This window comes from Phragmites australis, chromosome 12 (genome assembly GCF_958298935.1).
Source record: "Phragmites australis chromosome 12, lpPhrAust1.1, whole genome shotgun sequence".
In the NCBI taxonomy this organism is placed as follows: domain Eukaryota; kingdom Viridiplantae; phylum Streptophyta; class Magnoliopsida; order Poales; family Poaceae; genus Phragmites; species Phragmites australis.
In genome coordinates, this window is record NC_084932.1 from 28790642 (window position 1) to 28810598 (window position 19957).

Genomic DNA, 19957 nt, shown 5'->3' on the forward strand with positions numbered 1-19957 from the left:
AAGTATGTAAATACGAAAACGTAAAGACTGTAGAGAGAGTAAACTTGGTATAAATAATTTTTATCTTGTGGTATCGATAGCATAAACACCATCTATAATTCATGTTGGAGCAGCCACCTAAGCTATTACTCCCGAACGGCACCCAGTCATGACCCTTGAGTCATCTAAACCTCAAGTAGGTTGAGCCATCAAGTCACCAATGCAATACCTCACCACAAGCCTCTCTTCCGGTTACTTGCTGACGTTTTCACTTTGAAGCTTGAGCCACCAAGGCAAAGGTATCAGTGTCCCTATACAAGCATCTTGCCGTCACTCCACGTCAAATCAGAGGGTCAACAAGCATGAGCCACCAAGGCTCACGGTGCCGACGAGTCACCAAGACTCTAAGGTATCGATGTACCACTAGGTACAAGGTAGGACCACTCCTTGATCCCCTCTCTAGCGGCAACAATAGAACTTATCACTCTCTAATATTGTACTAGTTACCTTGGATGATCACTTTTAATATTTTGATGGTGTTGATGTCTTATCAAGTGTCTATGACATTCTCTAGACTCCAGTACATTCAAATGGCCGAGTGGGGGTATTTATAGCCTCAACCCTATAAAATAACTATTGTTCCAACGGTTATATTTTATTGTACTCACTGGATGATTCGACGTGTGCAACATTACAAACGCCAGACCATCCAGCATAGACTATCTATGAACTAGCCATTGAAACTCTACTGAATTTGCTCCTATGAAGCTTCCTTAGTATACAATGGACCATCCGGCAAATAGAATTTACTTCTCCATTAAGCTGAGAGAAAATCTTCTGAAAAATGCTCCGTTGAAACATCCGATGTATACGTCTTTTCATCGCCTAATCATCTAATGTTCAAACTACTTCTGTCACTGAAATACAACTTCTGAAAAATGCTTTGATGTAACCAATCTTTATCACCAGACGTCCGGTGTATTCAAAACCTTTTCTCCGAAGAATTTTCCAAGTTCTGTGAAATGCTCTAACGTGTCCTCAGTGCCCCAACGTGTACTCCTCGCCAAGGTGGCACAGTTCGACGCTCTCATCGTGAGGAGCGGCACCAAGGTGAGGAGGGAGGTGCTGGAGACGGGCCGGAGCCGGCTGCGGAGCCGCCAATGGCTCACGCTCGTCGGGGGCGTCGTCCTCTCCCGCCGGCGAGTTCTCGTTCGCCGCGGGGCTCCGCCCGCTCGCTACCAGCATCAGAGACTCTGCATGGACTCTTCCACGCAACCGCGTCCTGCTGGCCAAGTTCTTTTCACGAACCGCGTCACCGTCACACACCTGGCATTATTTTATTCGGCTGCTGATTCCTAGCCTCAGCCTGCCTCTCGCACCTGCGTGGATGCCCTTTTTTTCACAAAAAGGGCACACACTGCAGCTGGCTGCTGTGTAGAGTCCAAACCGCCGTTACAACGGACTGAGCAGTCGGGCCATTTTTTGCGCCAGGCACGGGCCATTTTTGGTACCGGACTGAGACATCCACCTTGTCTCGTATTAACGCCTGATCTGATTCATGAATCGTGTCGGACCAGCTCAATCCATCTGTACTCATATCAGGCCATACTTTGATCATTCCAACTAATTTTTTTATGAAAGGATTTTTTTTCTTCAGTGTTTTAACGGTTATGTTTTATAGTTTCCATCATGACAAGATTTTCAATATCATTTATTTCAAAACGGGATTCTCTCTTTTTTCTTCACGAATCCATTTAATTTTAAGATCATTTCCTTCGAGACGAGATTCTCTCTTTTTTTTTTTCACGAATCCTTTAAAAAAAACTGTTAAAGATGAAAGAAAATAAAAAATAGTAACAAAGAGGATAATTGAAAAGAAAATAAAAGGAAAAATATATGATTAGAGATGATATCAGATCGGGTCATGCCGTGTCCTATTTGGACCGGAAAAAAATAAGACCCAAGTCTCAGCTCTACTCATGCAATGCATGCTGATCCCAATGTTGGCCTTGATTGATTTAATTTGTTGTCTAGCGTTGTACGAATCAATAAACCAAATCCATTTCCAGCGCCTTCATTTCCTGCCTAGCCTATCCGCTGCACCTGCACAGAGTGAGAGCATGCATGATTGATTCCAGCAGCATCATTGTGCTTTCGTTGGGAGTTAGGAATGTCTTCTTAGATTCAATAAAGGATTTTTATGCGACTGTTGTGACTTTGTTGTTTTTCGTGCGACTAATTATTCCCACTTATTCATGGGAGTTAGGATATATTCTTAAAATAATAAACAGTCATCTTTAAATTTCAGGTGCTTGAAACACATCAAATCGAGCAAGCAACGTTGCTGGTGAGGTAACCTTCGAGTTCGAGTAGGGAGTTTTTAGGGTTGGGTTGTGTTTTTCGGACTTAGAGGGATGTTCGGGGCGATGATTTGAACGATGGTGTGCGGTGGAGTAGCAGTGTGGCGAGGCAATGGGGGCGGCGCCGGCGCTACGGGTTGTAGGCGGGTGGTGGGTGGTGTCAACGGCAGTAGAGTTCGAAAATAGATTAGTTAGAAAGGAGAGACAGTGATAGTGGATCCAATAGTGGGGAAGCTATTTGAGACACATGAGGTCAGTAGGGCGGGGAGCGTAGCACAACGAGTTAAAGCAAGTAGAGGAAGAAGATGACTGAAGGTAAAAGATGAACTCGTAGACATTGAATCACCATCAAACAACTCCAGTGTGTCACCTGAGAGGGTGCTAGTTTTCATAAAAACTAGCATCACCCATTATTAAAAGAATTTTTAATATATTTACACGGTTTCATCAAACTTAAAATCTATCCATACATCTTCTCAATCATTACTAAGATCCTGTTTATTTTCACTTAAGATTATAATAAACTAGTTTATTTATCTAAAGTGTAAACAAACAACTAGATTATTTGTTCAGATTATTATAAGCTGAAGCTCATATTATAATAACCACATAAGCTATGAAAATAAGCTTTTTTTCAACTTATAATTCAATTTTTTACTATACTACCTATCGAATTTAGGAGGAATTACCCGTCAATACCACTCCTCCACCCGAAGCCCTAGCCCCCCTCCCGTCCGACCCCTCCTGTTCGCCCCCTCTCTCTATTCCAACTCTAAACCTTGATTTCTCCCCAAATTCGATGAGCCCAGCGTTGGTCCGGTCAAGATGGAGCCAATCGACGTTGAAGATGCAGAGGAGACCCTCACCCTTGCCCTCTCCTACCGGGATTCATTGGCTAAGGACCGGCGGCGGCCACGCATGGCGGCACCTCCTTGCCCGGCGTGCATGGACTCTTCAGCGCGAACGACCTCCCTGGCACGTTGAGCCTGGTTGCTGTGGGGGCCATGCCCGGCGTGGCAGCCCCATTGCCCGTGGTCGCACCAAAGGCCTCTCCGGCGGTGCTGTGGCGTGGAAGGCGCGGCTCAACTAGACCTCTTTATGCAACCGCGGGAGGCTCTTGTGAAATAGTGGTCGCCCCTGCTGGCGTGGATAGTTCTCCGGCTAGGCACCGAGGGAAATGACCCTACGTGCCGCCCTGTCCATCCTCCATAGCTAGTGGCCTTGAGGCCGGTGTTATCGAGGGAGGACTAACGGTGAGGAAGCTGACACGCCTGCACATGTGGCCACCAGCAATATGGTGAGCTTACTCCATCTATATGCTTATGTTAACAGACACTTATGCTAATATCTGTACCCATGTTCATGTTGCTAATGCTAGATTTATATTCACAAAAAGATAAACAAGTCAACCAAAATAGATTTTTACCATCTAAAAACAACAATCCACACTAATAATCCAAATTACCAAACAGCTCACAGTTTATTTCCCACCAACTTATCAACATCTAATTTATTATAATCTATTATCTATAAGCTACTTATTATAATCTGAGTTCGGAACAAACCCGGCCTAAACGCATAGACCACTGCAGTGGTTGCTGAGCACTACTACGGCTCCTCCAAGACCAAGACAGACCGTTGTTCCACCAACGGATGGCCCAGATGCAGCTCAAAAACCGATCTGACCGAGCCGTGCGTTCTCGCCTCCTCACTAATGAATGCCATCTCACCTGCTCTCTCTCTCTCTCTCTCTCTCTCTCCCTCAGCAGCTCAGCTAATCCAATCATCAGCCTCCCTCGCTCGCTGCCGCCGTCGCGTCTCGTCTCCGCCATTCGCTGGCCGCGTCTCCCCGCCCTCCTCCCCGAGAAGCCGCCGCCGCCGCCGCCGCCACCCAGCCCCCCACCCCCTCCGCCTCTCCGCCTTAGCTTGCGGCCACCGCTTGCCTGCTGACCTCCCGTCCGTCACTCTCCGGTGAGGATCTCTATTGTTTTTTCTCTTGCGTCATTTTGGTGGGGATTAGAGAATCCGGGGGCAGTCTTCCATGGTTGGTGCGACGATGGGGCGTGGACGCGTGGTAGAGGGGATCTCTTGCCGAGTCTTGGGAGCCAGTGGGGTGGTTTGAGGGGGTTCTTGCTAGTCCATGCGGCCATTCCTGCTAGTGTGTACGCGCAGATAGATATCTATCTTCGGTGTAAAATTCGAAACTTTTTTTTCTTATGGATGAGATTAGTGGGAGCCTGGGTTGGTACTGTAGATTGGGTAGGATTTTCTTATGGATGAGATTGGTAAACTGAACAGTATGTCTGGAGTGGCTATGTGAATCTTTTGATTTAAATTTTACTGGTCACAGATACCTTGGCATGCAATTATTATCAACACAGTTTTCTTAATCAATCGTCATGAAAATGAGACCGGACCACTTTATCATTTATAAAGATTATTATCAGTTCATTGTTGTAGTACGTTGTGCCAGCAAACCAATGTTTGGTGACTTGTTTCTTTCAATAGCACCACCATCCGGCCACGTGTGATAGGTGGCAGCATCATTGGACCATGAGGCTGGACCGCTGGAGAAGTATCTAAGTAGTTTCCTACCCAAAACATAGCGAATTAAGAATCAATAGGCACAAGAGTTGATGAGATAACTAATGCATCCCCCATAATTATACAACGAATAAGAGGTTCATATATTGCAACATAGCTGCTATAGTAACACATGGGATTATAGGGCAGGCATTGAGTTTGTAGCTTTTAACTGTACGTCTAACTCTGGAAACAGAAGTTTGATTGGCTGCCCTCAAAAAGGAAATTTGATTGGATTCTATTTTTAAGCAAGTGTTTCTCACAAGTACTCATATTTTTCAGGTATACAAATTATTTGCAGAAGGTACTTGATGAAATGAAGTCAACAGTGTTTTCTGCAGTTGTTGTTTCTATTGGTTATACATTACTTGGATGGGATTTTGCAACATTATTAGGTATTTTTTCTTTGTTTGGTATTGATTTGTCGTTATAGATTACTTACCTCCAACAGAAAACTCAATTATCAGACAGTCGTACTAACCGTGATTTTTATTATCTGACAGAGGCTAATCTTCATATGAAGAAGGAATTTGAATTGGAGAATGGACCTTCTATTGAGGGCATAACTGTAGCAGTTTCAGCATTTGGGGCTATTGTGATAACAATATTTTCTGGATCATTATTAGATTGGCTTGGCAGACGTGCCGTATTGATTCACTCATCTCTGCTATTATTTTCTGGTGGCCTCCTGATGCTGTGGTCTCCTAACATCTACATTCTACTTGTAGCTAGGCTAATTGTCGGATCCGGAAGTGGTTTGGTTTTCACCTGTGTCCCTATTTATATATCCGAAACATCTCCTCCAAATATGAGGGGATCACTGGGAACGATGCCACAGTTCATGTTTTTTGTAGGAATTATCTTTTCCTATTGCCTGATATTCTGGTTCACACTAATGTCTTCACCCAACTGGAGAATTATGATCGGTGCAATCTTTGCTCCTTCAGTTCTCTACTTTGCTTTATTGGTGTTCTACTTGCCAGAGTCACCTAGGTGGCTTGTAAGTGATGGAAAGATTAATGAGGCCAGAGTTTCTCTGCAATGGCTTAGAGGGAAGCATGATGTTTCAGGTGAGGATGTTGCCAGTTGCTTCCAAAAATTATTCACATGTTACTATTTCATCTGAAGCTGGTAAGGTTTGAATTAATAGGGAAATTAGGAACCAGATGTAGTCATGGGCATTTGGACTAGAGAAATGTATAATTGTAATAGTTGTCTGACAGCATGATCATACAATACATTTGCAGTTTTGGACATATTATTGCCATGGGTCAAATTGTGGGATAGTGAACCTAGATTTGATGGCACTGTTCTATCCACCTCTTGGTCATGTCCTTAACCTTTCTGCTATATAATTCTACTCATAACATAAGAGATAGAACAAGTCGATAATGCGATTTGTATAACAATTGTAGGCTGTGAAATAAAATATTGATAAAGTACTGACAACAATACAATGAATGGGGGGGGGGGGGGGTTAAGCGCGGTTTATTTACATATGATGTGTCAACTGATGGTGTCTTGTTTTTAAATCTAGCCAATAATTATTTATCTGTTTCTGATTTTGTCATCATCTAAAGAAGCTTAGATGCATCATGACATGACATAGACCTGCAGGAGAAATAGCTCTTATTGTGGATGGTATGGACATTATATCAGAGACAGCCATTGGCATTGCTCAGGGTCAAAGTTTCCCTGGAACCAGTGCTAGCCAGATTTTGCCCCATAGTACTTTTTATTGGCACCTTTCAGACCCATTGGTTGATCTTCTTGGAAGCATCCATGAGAATATGTCAGAAGCAGGAAGTAGGCGGAATAGTTTTTTCCCAGTCTTAAACAGTTTTTCTTTTGGGGAACATGAACAAATGAATGAGCACAGGGATGATGTCAGTGATCAACAGACTAGGGAGGCTTATTCTGTTGGCGAAGTTAATAACGGAGATGGTTTGCGGGCTTCTCTGCTCTCCCAGGCAGCAAGTGTTGAAGTAAATGATATGAATACATCTTTTACTTCTGAAGGGAGCTCTTCATATTTAAGAAGGCATGGTACATCAGCATTTGCGCAAGAGTTTATGGCTTCTTTACATGATTATGATATTGAAGAAGAAGAAGAGATCCATGCATCAGCAGTGCCTCACCAGCCTGCATATCGGGATGTAGAAAACACAGGGCGACATCCATTCAGACAACAAATGGTGCGGCTATCTGAAACAGCTGATATGAAGTCTAAATGGCGAGTGCTTCTTCAGCCAGGAGTCAGGCATGCCTTGTGTTATGGCATGTTGATTCAAGCTCTGCAGCAGGTATAATTCTATGTCACTTGTAGGTTTTTTTGTGCAATTCAACACTTCGTTCAGTTCACAATCCTTCTATAATGGCAACCATATATGCATCGCGCTACTTATTATGCTGACAGTTTCTATTTGCTTGTTTCCTGTTTGCTCTTTCTCTAAAACACAGTCTGCAGGAATCAGTGTCCTTCTCCGTTACACACCAGAAATACTTGAACAGGTTGGAGTGGTTAGTTTGTTTGCAGACATTGGATTTTCTCCTCATTCAACATCAATCCTCATGAGCATCCTTAATGCTTTGCTGATGCTTCCTTGTATAACTGCTGCAATGCTTCTGATGGATGTCTGTGGAAGAAGGTAAACTCTTAATACGACATCAACATTAAAAATAATAATTTACATTTAGAAGAAATGCGTCTATAAAACCAAGAAAAAAGGGTTTGTTCATGATATCACTTGATGTCACTGTAGCATTTTACCGCCTCAATATTTATATGCTGTATCATTTCCAAATTCCAATACTTGTCTGACATTTGCAGAGTTGTGATTCCCCACATTGTCGCTAAGATTCATTTTGCTCTGATCATCTTACAAAGTTCTTGTCAAAACTGTCTACCAGTATTTAATTTTTCTGATCTTCTAGCAACAAATTTGTCATGTAGTGGTCATGGTTTTGAAGAATGAATCATTTTTTTTTTCAAGAAACCATTATTTACAGTAGCACGTTCCTAAGAAAACTTCAGACTAAGACATTTCTACATTTGTGCAGGGCTCTTCTGCTGGTCACCACTCCTATCCTGATATTATCGTTCAGCATTATGTCTTTGTCCAACATGGTGGAGATGGGATCGTTGGAGCATGCCATCCTCTTCTACCTCACATTAACCATTTGCTTCTGTTCATATGTCGTTGGTTCGGGACCGATCCCCAACATTCTCTGTTCCGAGATGTTTCCAACCCGGGCCCGTGCAACATGTGCAAGCATTTGTTCGCTTTCCTTCTGGTTTGGAGGGCTGCTTTCAGCATACTGCTTCCCAGTGATGCTGAGTACGATCGGGCTTGGTGGAGCATGCGTGATCTATGCTTTCGTGTGCTGCATTGCTCTTATTTTCATCTACTTTAGGATACCAGAGCCAAAGGGGCTTCCCTTGGAGCTCATTGCCGAGGTTTTCAAATTGTCAAGGCATGAGTATGTACAGTAGAATGACTTAAGGTAGCCCAGGCTGATTGCTTGCTAATGCATGTACATATGACAAATGTAGCTTGGATGTTGTAACTTCTGTGCTAGTTAGGAAGGTGATAGTGTTTGTAGTAGTTTATTTTTTGCTTGTGTTTAGATTGGTCATAGTGTTTTTCTTCTTTAGAGAACAGGAAATTTTTCATTGCATGATTTCTTTCTGAAAGCTAAATTATACTGCTAAGGTTTACAGATTGAGTTGCCTGTGGATATTCCAATAATAGTTTTGTTTGACGTAAAACTTTATTCGCTGTTGTTCATAAAAAAATAAGCATGTAAAATTCCTACACAAGGAAAACATGTTTCACATGTTATCTTAGTTTCGTCCCCCCTCCCCCAGGTGAAATGGTAATTCTGTACTCTTGTTATATATACAATAACAACAATAAAGCTTTTGTCCTAATTAAGTTAGGATAGGCTAGAGAAATCTATTAAAAAGATGGTGAGTAAAAAATAATAAAAGTATTAGTAATAGTAAAAAATAAAATAATAATGATACAAGAAGATTGAAATATAAGTTATAGTTTTGGCATGTGGATTGTTAATTTTCACATGCTTCTATCTGTGAATAGTTCTATATGAATATTTAATTCATTCGAGTCTCTTTTTACATACTCCTCCTATATTAGGTTTGGTCGACTTCTGTCTCTCTTCGTATTATTAACACGTTTTAGTATCTCATTATGCACATGTGACTCTGAAAGTCTTTGTTAGATATATCCAAACCATCTTAACCGATGTTAGACAAGTTTTTTTTTCAATTGATACTACATCTGCACTATCACATATATCATTATTTTGGATATGATCTTTTCTTGTATAGCCACAAATCCATTGCAACATACATGTTACACTTAACTGTTGGACATGTCAGCTTTTAGTTAGCTAACATTCGTCGTCATACAACATCACAGGCTAAATCACTCTCTTGTCACAGAGGATGCCAGAAGCTTGATGCCATTTCATCCATTTGGCTTTGATTTTATGACTAACATCTTTATCAATATCACCATCCCTCTATAGCATCGATCACACATATCGAAGGGTATTTTTCTTAGAAACCACCTCTCTACCAAGACTAACATTTCTCTCTTAAGTCTAGTATCACTGAAATCTGCTTGATATACTTGATTTCGATCCTACTAAATTTAAAACCTTTCAATTCTAAAGTTATATCTTGATGCAAAATACCAGACTCAAATTATATAACTTCTTTCACATAGCTCTGGTTTCTAACATTTTATGAACACGAAGCCTTTCAGTTATACGAGTACTAATTTAATCCTTGCTTATTATGCACCTTGACTATCTTTAGGCCTGATTTGCTGAAATAGTTACCACTTTACGTGCCTCATTTTTTTCAGAGCAAAAAAACACACACACACACACACACACACACACACACAGAGGTGCTAGGCCAATCCTGTGCTGTTATCCATCCTACATTCCATTCCATTGAATTCAATTGCACACCTGTTTTGAAGAAGCTGGCAGGAATTGATGTTGCATTGCATCAGCTCCATTGATCACTTCTTGTCTCAGCTCTCACCCTATTTTTAGCTCCCAAAACTGCCCGCCCAACCACTGGAGCAGAAGAAAAACCAGGAGAAGCAATCCAGGAAAGGGATCGCCGGAGAAGGAAGCTGGAAGAAAGCTAGAGGAAAGGCTCTGACCACAACCAAACCGGTCATGGTCACCCTCCTCTTCGCCTTCCGGCTCCTCCCTCTCCTCCTCCTGCTCACCGCCCTCGCCGCCGCCGGCGGCGGCGATGGCGGCAAGCCGCCAGCCGGCACGGACGCGGCGGCGCTCCTGCGGCTCAAGGAGTCGTTCTCGGACCCGAACAACGCGCTAGAGGCGTGGTCGCCGCGGTCGCCGTCGGTGCCGTGCGATGAGACTGACCCGTGGCCTGGCGTGCAGTGCTACAAGGGCATCCTCGTCGGCCTCCGGCTCGCGCACCTGAACCTGTCCGGCACGTTCGACTTCGCCGCGCTCGCAAAACTCCCGGGGCTCCACTCCGTCAACCTCAAGCACAATGCTTTCTCCACTCCGCTGCCGGCGAGCCTCGCCGACGTGCGCAGCCTCCGCGCGCTGTATCTGTCGTATAACTCGTTCTCCGGGCCGGTCCCTGGCGACGTGCTCACTAACATGCGGTGGCTCAAGAAGCTCTACCTCGACAACAACAACCTCACGGGCCCTCTGCCGGCCGACGCCATCGCCGACGCTCCGCGCCTCATCGAGCTCCACCTTGAGCACAACCGGATAGAGGGCTCTGTTCCGTCCAAGCTCCCGGCATCGCTCCGGCTGTTCAACGTGTCCCACAACCTTCTCACCGGTGAGATATCGAGCGGCGTCGCAATGCGCTACAACGAGTCCGCGTTCGCCGGGAACCCCGGCCTATGCGGCGCGCCAGGGAGCAACCCCGATGCATGCGCGGCCGCCAACCCGGCGCCTGAACCGATGCCGCCACCCACGCCTGCGGACTACTTCGCCGTCGAGGAGGAGACCAGCGTGTTCGTGGTGATCGGCATCATCCTGCTCGTGATCTTGCTGGTCACCGGCGCCATGGTGCTCATGCTGCTGCAGGACGAGAGAAAGAGAAGCGCGACGGCGTGGGACTACTACAGCGGCACCGGCGCCAGCAAAGGCAAGGCCGCGGTGGCGTCGACGGCGCCGCACGCCGCGGAGATGGTGGCCGTGGACGTGGGTGGCGGGTCTTCCAGCCACGGCGGCTCCCGCGGCGGCCGGCGGATGGGCGAGTTCGTTCTCATGAGCGAGGACAGCGTCCCGTTCGGGCTGCCGGAGCTGATGAAGGCGTCTGCCGAGGTGCTCGGCAACGGCACCCTCGGGTCGGCGTACAAGGCTGCCATGCGCAACGGCGTCACCGTCGCCGTGAAGCGCATGCGCGACATGAACCGCGTCGGCCGCGACGAGTTCGACCAGCACCTGCTGATGCTCGGTGAGCTCCGCCACCCCAACGTGCTCCCCCCCATGGGCTACCACTACCGCAAGGAGGAAAAGCTCATCGTCTCCGAGTACATGCCCCGCGGCAGCCTCCTCTACGTCCTGCATGGTAATTAACTTGTACTAAGTACTAAGGATTATGATTACACACTTCCTAAATTTCAGTCAAATTTAGAAGTGGAGATCCGGCGACGGCGACCACCATGTATGCTATGGCTGGCAAAGTTGGGTTCGGGAGGAGATCTTCATAGTCGCCGGTGTGCTTCTCGAGTATAGAGATGTCTAGAAAAGCATACTAGTGGAGGAGGTAGGCAAAGGGCGGTGAGATGGCGGAGGACGACTAGTAAGCTAGTGTCGGAGCGGAGAGGCAAGGAAATCGGGTTAGTGTAGCGACGGTGGATTCGACGTTGGGAACACCATTGGGTACTGGTGGAGAAGGATAGGAGGCGGGGGAACGATAATATGAGATAGACAGAGGTTGAAAACGGCTGTGAGCCATTGAATACGGCTGATTGCTTGAAAAATAAAGAAGAAAAAGCTGATAAATAGCATCGCCTTATGATTAAGCAACTAATCACTTGTAATTAGTATATGTTAGATGTTAATGACGTGATTACTTATGCGCAGGGGATCAGAGTCCAAACAGGGTGATCTTGGACTGGCCGGCGCGGATGAGGGTCGCCGTCGGCGTAGCGCGCGGTTTGGCGTTCCTCCACGAGAAGCTCGGGATACCGGCGGGGCGGCTCGTCAGCATGGACGGCGCCGACTTCGACGCGCCGACGCCGCCTCCTCCGCACGGGAACCTCAAGTCGGGCAACATCCTCCTGGACGCTGACCTGGAGCCGCGGCTGGTGGACTACGGCTTCTTCCCGCTAGTGAACTCGCCGCAGGCGCCGCAGGCCATGTTCGCGTTCCGGTCCCCCGAGGGCGCCACGCGCGGCGTCGTGTCGGCCCGGTCCGACGTGTACTGCCTCGGCGTCGTGCTCCTGGAGCTCGTCACGGGGAGGTTTCCCTCGCAATACCTCCTCAGCGCGCGCGGCGGCACCGACGTCGTGCACTGGGCGACGGCGTCCGTGGCGGATGGCAGCGAGCGGGAACTGGTCGACCCTGCCGTCGCCGCGGGCGGGGGCGATGCCGCCGTGAGGTTGCTCCGGGTCGGCGTCCACTGCGCCAGCGCTGAGCCGGAGTGCCGGCCCAGCATGGCGGAGGCGGCCTGGATGGTGGAGGAGATCGCCACCGGCGGCGCGCCGTGATCACTCACTACTCGTCGCTGCATGGGATTGGGATGAGTACGTGGTACGTCATGCACGGGTGCGCATGCATGCATGCATGCGTGTGGAGCTCGATCGTCAGATCCTGGCCGTTGATCACAGATGATGAGAAGAATGTGAGAGGGGATATGATTGCGCTGCGTGTACATTAAAGGCCTTCATTTGTAAAAAAAATAAGGAAAAATAAAAAAACGAACAAAGACAAAGGAAAAAAAAGGACCTGCGGGTGTAAGCGTGCCATTTCAAAATCTAGGAGCCTTTAAGAAAATATTTCTTCTAGCGGAGGAGGGAATTTACGACCATACTTGGTGAATTGTGAAGAGACCAAACATCATCTATCCCTATTGTGTACATGTCAAAAGCAATTCTTTGCCTTAGGATGCTATGTATTTGTTGTAAGGATGTGTTTTAGATTTGAATTGGTGTCTTATTTTAGTAAGTTTCACAAAGGCGTAACATCTTTGGTAAAATTATAACTAAACTGCACATTTAAACAAAGTGTCAGTGAACCGCATTCATATTTGCCTAATGTTTTACAAAAGGCAAATTTATCTTTAGGACACTTAACAAAACGTGGCTTTTCCTGCGGGATACCCTTACGTTCAATATTGGCTCAAGACATTACCAAATCATGATTTTGTCTATATAACACTAGAGGAGGAGGAACAAAAGACCATTATGCTCTTAGTTTGGTACCTCTGAAAATATTTTCTCCATGCATAGATTATAATTTATCCTAAAAATTTGCAGAATGATGCAATGCTCTATTCCCCATCTATGCGATTGTTTTCTCAGATTTTCCATAATGAAGCTGAGGGTATAATGTTCTTTTCCCCCTCCTCTATTGTTAAAAGGGATTGATGGCATTATAAGAAGGGGTTGAATTAGGACATCTAAAATTTATCGGTTAAAAAAACTTTATAAAATAAATTTATATTAATTTTTATCTAAAAGAGCTCTAAATTTACCTAGTATGTCTACTCTAACATTCAAAATTTTTTGCAACCTATATTCTATCCTAGCAAACTACTTAGAAAGGTAGACATGCAAAGGTAACTTGTAAGTATGTAAATGCGAAAACGTAAATAAGTTAGAGAGAATCAATTCGATACAAAGGATTTTTATCTCATGGTATCGTTGATATAAATGTCACCCCTAGTCCATATTAGAGCAGCCACCTAGACTATTGCTCTCGATCGGCACCCGGTCACGACTCTTGAACCACATAGGCCTCAATTAGGTTGAGCCACCAAGCAACAAAGGCAAGGCTCACCACAAGCCTATCTTCCGGTCATTTACCACCATCTTCATTTCGGAGCTTGAGCCACCAAGGCAAGGGTCTCTGTGTCCCCGTACAAGCTTCTTGCCGCCAATACACACGAAGCCGAAAGGTTGACAAGGTTGAGCCACCAAGGCTCACGGTGCCGACGAGTCACCAAGACTCCAAGACGTCGGTGTACCACTTGATACAAGTTAGGATCACTCCTTGATCCCCTCTTTAGATAGCAATACCTGGCAACAACTCTCTCTAGGCCTAATAGCACTAATCACTCTCTAATATTGTGTTAATTGACTTAGATGATCACTTTTAGCACTTTGGTAGCTTAGATGTCTCCTCAAGTGTATATGAGCTTCTCTGAACTCCAACACACTCAAATGATCGAGTGGGGGTATATATAGCCTCAACCTCGCATACTAGTTGTTGTTTCAACGGTCATATCTGAACGTCGGATGATCCGACGTGCACCACCTCCGAACACCGGACCTTCCGATGTGCATCGCCCACCAAAGACTAGGTGTTACTATACAAAATCCTCCGGCGAAGCCTTTCGATACATGCAATGGACCATCCGACGTGTATAACTCCATCTTCCATTGAACCAAAGGAAATCTCTGGAAAATACTCCGGCATGCACAACTTCAAGCGTTGGACCATCCGACGTGTGGAACACTTGAACTTCAACGTCTGGAATGCTCCGACGTGCACAACTTCATGCACTGGACCATCTGAAGCGTGGACCACTTGAACTTGAACTTCTGAAATGCTCCGGTGTGCACAACTTCTTCAATCACTTGGATTATCCGGCGTTTACAAATGCTCAGAGACAAAAGCTCCAGCATGTACAATTCCTCCATCACCGGATCATCCGGCGTGTATATTTTTTTTTTTGAAATTTGTTCAATTTAATCCTATCTTTGTTCCAACTTCGGTAACTCTTTTATACGTTGCATCTATGAGACCTACTAAAACATATACTTGATAAACATGTTAGTCCTATTGATTATATTATCATTAATCATCAAAATCATATTACATACCCTATAAGGATCATGTTCGCTACAATTGTCCTACAGACAAAACCACAATTTCGCAATGTCTTAAGATCAATATCGAACGTAAGTGTGTTCCATAGGGATAAAGCCACCTTCTTTTAGTGTCATGGAGACAATTTTGTCTTCATAAAACTACATTTTCAAGCATTCATATTTAAGGAGCAAGGCACTTGCCAACCACACAAGGTGAAATATGACATGAGTGCTCAAAAGTGTGATTTATGAAAGATTATGCAAACAGAAGTATGGTTTTATGGAACATTACGCAAATAGAATTGTGGTCTGAGCAGAACCTTAGCAGTGTAGTTTTGTGAAACACTGAGAGTGGCTCCATAAAATCGTTTCTTAAAAGTGCGATTTTGTGACTGCACGAACATAGTTGGAATAATTTTGTTAATTTTACTCTCTGTTTTTCCTGTTTTTTTCAGAGTGGGTTGAACATACTGCCACTTTCAAATTAGTGAGCTCTTTTATCCGTAAGATTTCTTATGCACTACATGCTATTCCTAATAGGGCGATAAAACCGGCGGCCAAAGTCTCGTACCAATTAGGTCTTCTTAAAAAAAAAAACATCGTCTGAAAAAAGTATCGTATGAACCATTAAATAAATCTAAAAGCCTTTGCCTATCTGCTACTCGCTAACATTTAAGTATATAATATGCGAAGCACAGTACGCAAAGCGACGCTTTGGCCGAGTGGTTAAGGCGTGTGCCTGCTAAGTACATGGGGTTTCCCCGCGAGAGTTCGAATCTCTCAGGCGTCGCAACATTTTGGCATTTGTTTTCCGCAAGGTATTTTTTTATAAATAAAATCGTTATTGTCCCTAAACTTGTTGCCCTTTCCTGTAATCCGGTCAAAAAAATTCTCTGCTTTTCTCCGGTCAAAAAAAATTCTCTGTTTTTCTCCGTTAGCGATTCATCTCTGCTGCGCTAATTAATCCTCGTAGTTGCAATGAATCACGCATATTTATATTCTTTCGATCATAAATACTTTTGTTTTGATTAAGATCTGATCAAACTTTTAAAACTTTAATCATTAATAACTTTTAAAATATTTAGTTTGGAACATAAAAATCACATATGTAGATTTTTCTTAAAAATATTTTTATATTTCTATTATATATTAGAATTATACTTTGATAGAAAATAATAATCAAATTTGTACGCCGAAGATCATAAAAAAATAAAAAAAACAAGTATTTATAACCAGAAGGTGTATTTATGAACGAACCACCACTATGCCGACATCTGTATAAATATGCTCTGAAATCTACATGACTCACAAGATGACCAATGGCACAAGCTGCAGATTACGTGAAGCAACTTGGTTCGCTTTTCTGCAGTCGAAGGGGCAGGACTGTGAAGATTGATACCAACAAACGGTATAATAATATCACAATGCAGACACTAACGCCGTGTTTGTTTGAGCTTTTGTATTTAAGTTTTTCTGAAAAGCTGTACTTTTGATTTATTTGAAAAGCTGCTTTTGGAAATAGGTTGTTGATTTTTACAATAAATTTTTGGCTTCTCAGCACATAGCTTCTCAGAGAAACACATCTCAGCGAGCTTCTCAGCTTTAATTCATTTTCCTCAGAAACATGCTTCTGACTTCTCAGAAACCACTTCTCCAGAACCTCGTTTGTTCTGACTTCTGATTTCTATCAGTAGCAGAAGTAATTTCAAAAACAGCAAACAAACACAGCCTAAACTACTACTCCAAGTGATTCTATTTTCCGAGACCATCAAGAAATCAAGCCAACGGTGACACCCTGGAGTGACGGCAGGTTCCCATGCCCATGTCAGAACCACCTTCGCTGTCGTCGATTTCTCTCGGGCAAGGGAACGAACCAACACCAACGGAAAATCTCCCAAGGATTCCGAAGACTTTTATGGTCGATTTGCATGCAGATCTAGATAGCGGTCGGAGATGTCGAGGGGCATCCGGTCCACCGATGTTGCGTAGACCAACGAGGCCCGAGATGTACATAGAATCTGGGTCGGTATCTTTTGCAGCTTGTTGTTCCATTCAGTGGTGAGAACAATCTACCTATATCTTGCAGCTTCTCAAGGTACCTAAGGCTGCAATTTTGTGAAAGATCACGGAGTCTTTTAAGACTGTGTTTGGTTGGGTTAAAATTTTCAGTTTTTGATTGAAAAGCTGGCTTCTGACTTCTGGTTGATGACTTTTTGTTATTGATTTTTTAAATAATTTTTTAGTTTCTCAACACCATAAAAATCAGAAAAGCTCCTTTCAAATTAGCTTCTTAGTTTTTAGTTCATTTCCTCCAAAATCACTTTTTCAGCTTTTCAAAAACTAGCTTCTCAGTAACCTATTTGGTTAGACTTTTTTCTAGCTCCTACTTAAAAAGGCAGAAAAAATCCAACCAAACAGGTCCTAAGTCTTTTTCATAAAACATACTCTAAAGTAACGTGCAAACCTAATGTCAAAATTTTACAAACAATGAAAGTTAAAAACCCAACTAAAAGTTCAATGTTAGAGATCACATAAAGAAAAGGTTCGTGTAAGTGGTTCTCATAGCACCGCTGAAAGTGCATCTAGGCCCCCTAAGTGGGTTTTGGCTTATTGATGACAAAACGATTAAAGAACTAGCATGCTTTGTGAGTATTGAATAGGTATGAGCATTAGTTGTGAAGGTAAATGACGATTGACGCCCGTCGAAACAATTGAAGAATCAACGAAGGATACAAGATAGGGCTTAAATTCTTTTTACTTTTGAAATTGAGTCTAGGATAGATTTTTTCTTAGATGGATGAACTCATTTGCTTGATTAGTGTCTCAATGCTCAAGAGATCCTTTAGAATCACCCAATTGAGAGACACATTCACTCACGGACACGAAACTCTTTTTGAAAAATCTTCAGAGTCCGGAGTCTCCGGTGTTCACCGGATACTCCGGTACTCAGCGTTCAGCCGGAGTCTCCGAGCTAGCCTCCGGCAGAGAGTCTCGGTTACGGTTTAATCTTTTCAAGAAAAAGACCGGAGTCTCCGGTGTTCACCGGATACTCCGGTAAAATGTTTTGTGTGCAGTCGGAGTCTCCGAGGTAGACTCCGGCAGAGGCTCTCTGTTAGCTTTTAATCTTTTTGATAAAAAGTAGTAAAGACCGAAGTCTCCGGTGTTCACCGGATACTCCGGTACCTGGAGATGCCGGAGGATCCGGCTAGTCTCCGGACTTAGTCTGTTTTGGAAAATCTGTCAGGACCGGAGACTCCGGTGTTCACCGGAGACTCCGGTAATTAAACAGAACTGTAACGGCTAGTTCTGACACGTTCGTGACCGTTCTGACGCCGTTTTTGGAATTAGGACCGGAGACTCCGGTATAACCGGATACTCCGGTAAGCTCTGACAAAAACAGTAACGGCTAGTCTGTGAGAGAGAGCTATAAATGCCCCCCCTCTCCATATCATTTAGAGCTTGCTGTGGCTGGTTTCCTTGAGACCTCTTGAGCACTTTAAGAGCATTCAAAGCCTCTCCAATCATCTCTAGAGCCAAATTTGCACAAATTTGAGAGTGTGTGTTTGGAGAGGGTTCAAGCCACTTGAGCATTGATTTCTTCATCGAGCATTTACTGCGATCATCTCCTTTGAAGCTTTGGGTTTCTAGAAGGAAAGGAGTCGCCCGAAGAGCACCCAAAATTTGTGGTGTGCCTCGGGAAGTTTGTAAGCATCTTCATATTGAGTAAGAATTTCTAGCTTGATCTTTGTGGTCGCTAGAAGAGGATAGGGTTGGAGAAGACCCGGCTCTTTGTGAGCTCCTCAATGGAGACGTAGGCACTTCTTTGTGAGGTGACCGAACTCCGGGATATATTCTCGTGTTCTTACTTGTGAAACTTACTTGATCGTGTGCATTTGATTATTTGTCATTTAAATTGCTATAGTATCAATCTTGCTAGTTTTAATTGTTATTCTAGCTTAGTAATATCTACCTGACCTAGAGCAACTCATAGAATCTAGCTGTGATCTTTAGTTCAAATTTATTCTGAAATTTCCTGTCAGGCCGGAGACTCTGGACTAGACCGGATACTCCGGACCATACCGGAGTATCCGGACTTCACCGGAATATCCGGCAGTTTAATCCGCTGTTTTTAGTTTTAAATTTCAGAAAAGCCTATTCACCCCCCTCTAGGCACTTTCAATTGGTATCAGAGCCTAACCTCCTACAAGGCTTCACCGCTTGGAGGGAATCATTATGTCGACATCCGGAAGTCCGAGGGGTCCCAAAGATGATCCATCAAGAAGTGATGATGGTAATGGTAAAGGAAAGGGAAGTGAGATTCCTTTCAATTATGATCGTTTGAATTCTTCTAGCAATTACATTTCCGTGCCTTCCGGACGTGCACCATTCTTCGATGGTACACATTATACTGCTTGGAGGCACAAAATGAAAATGCACTTAATTTCTCTTCATCCAAGTATTTGGAAGATTGTTTGCACAGGTTTTGAGCTGCCGGAGGAAGACCAAGAGCTCACCTCAAGTGAAGAACAAAATATACATCGCAATGCTCAAGCTACAAGTGTGTTGCTTAGTGCCTTGAGTCCGGAGGAATTCAACAAAGTGGATGGACTTGAGGAAGCTAAGCAAATTTGGGACACACTTCAAGTTGCTCATGAAGGGACTACAAGTGTGAGAGAATCCAAAATAGAATTGCTTGAGGGAAAGCTAGGAAGATTTGTGATGGAGGATCATGAAACTCCTCAAGCAATGTATGATCGGATGATGGTGCTTGTGAACAAGCTAAGAGGACTTGGAAGCGAGGACATTGATGATCACAAAGTGGTCAAGAGACTACTTAGAGCATTTACTCCTAGAAATCCCACTTTGGTGACGCTCCTCCGTGAGAGAAGAGATTACAAGAGGCTCACACCAAGTGATGTGCTTGGAAGGATTCTTGCTCATGAGCTCATGGAAGAAGAAGCTAATGAA

The 19957-nt window shown here is 44.1% G+C and overlaps 2 protein-coding genes and 1 non-coding gene across 3 annotated transcripts; all 3 read left to right on the plus strand.

Annotated features, from left to right (window-relative positions):
* The first annotated feature begins 4036 nt into the window (after positions 1-4036).
* On the plus strand, positions 4037-8671 carry LOC133886831 (monosaccharide-sensing protein 3-like). The gene is made up of 6 exons (XM_062326700.1): positions 4037-4310; positions 5205-5317; positions 5426-5992; positions 6540-7225; positions 7383-7570; positions 7983-8671. The coding sequence occupies exons 1-6, from the start codon at positions 4054-4056 to the stop codon at positions 8413-8415; spliced, it is 2244 nt and encodes a 747-aa protein (XP_062182684.1). The 5' UTR covers positions 4037-4053; the 3' UTR covers positions 8416-8671.
* Positions 8672-9860: 1189 nt separating this feature from the next.
* Positions 9861-12961, plus strand: LOC133887265 (pollen receptor-like kinase 3). The gene is made up of 2 exons (XM_062327206.1): positions 9861-11520; positions 12039-12961. The coding sequence occupies exons 1-2, from the start codon at positions 10140-10142 to the stop codon at positions 12662-12664; spliced, it is 2007 nt and encodes a 668-aa protein (XP_062183190.1). The 5' UTR covers positions 9861-10139; the 3' UTR covers positions 12665-12961.
* A 2736-nt stretch (positions 12962-15697) lies between these two features.
* Positions 15698-15779, plus strand: TRNAS-GCU (transfer RNA serine (anticodon GCU)). The gene has a single exon. It is a non-coding gene; the product is annotated as a tRNA-Ser (tRNA).
* The last annotated feature ends 4178 nt before the right edge of the window (positions 15780-19957 follow it).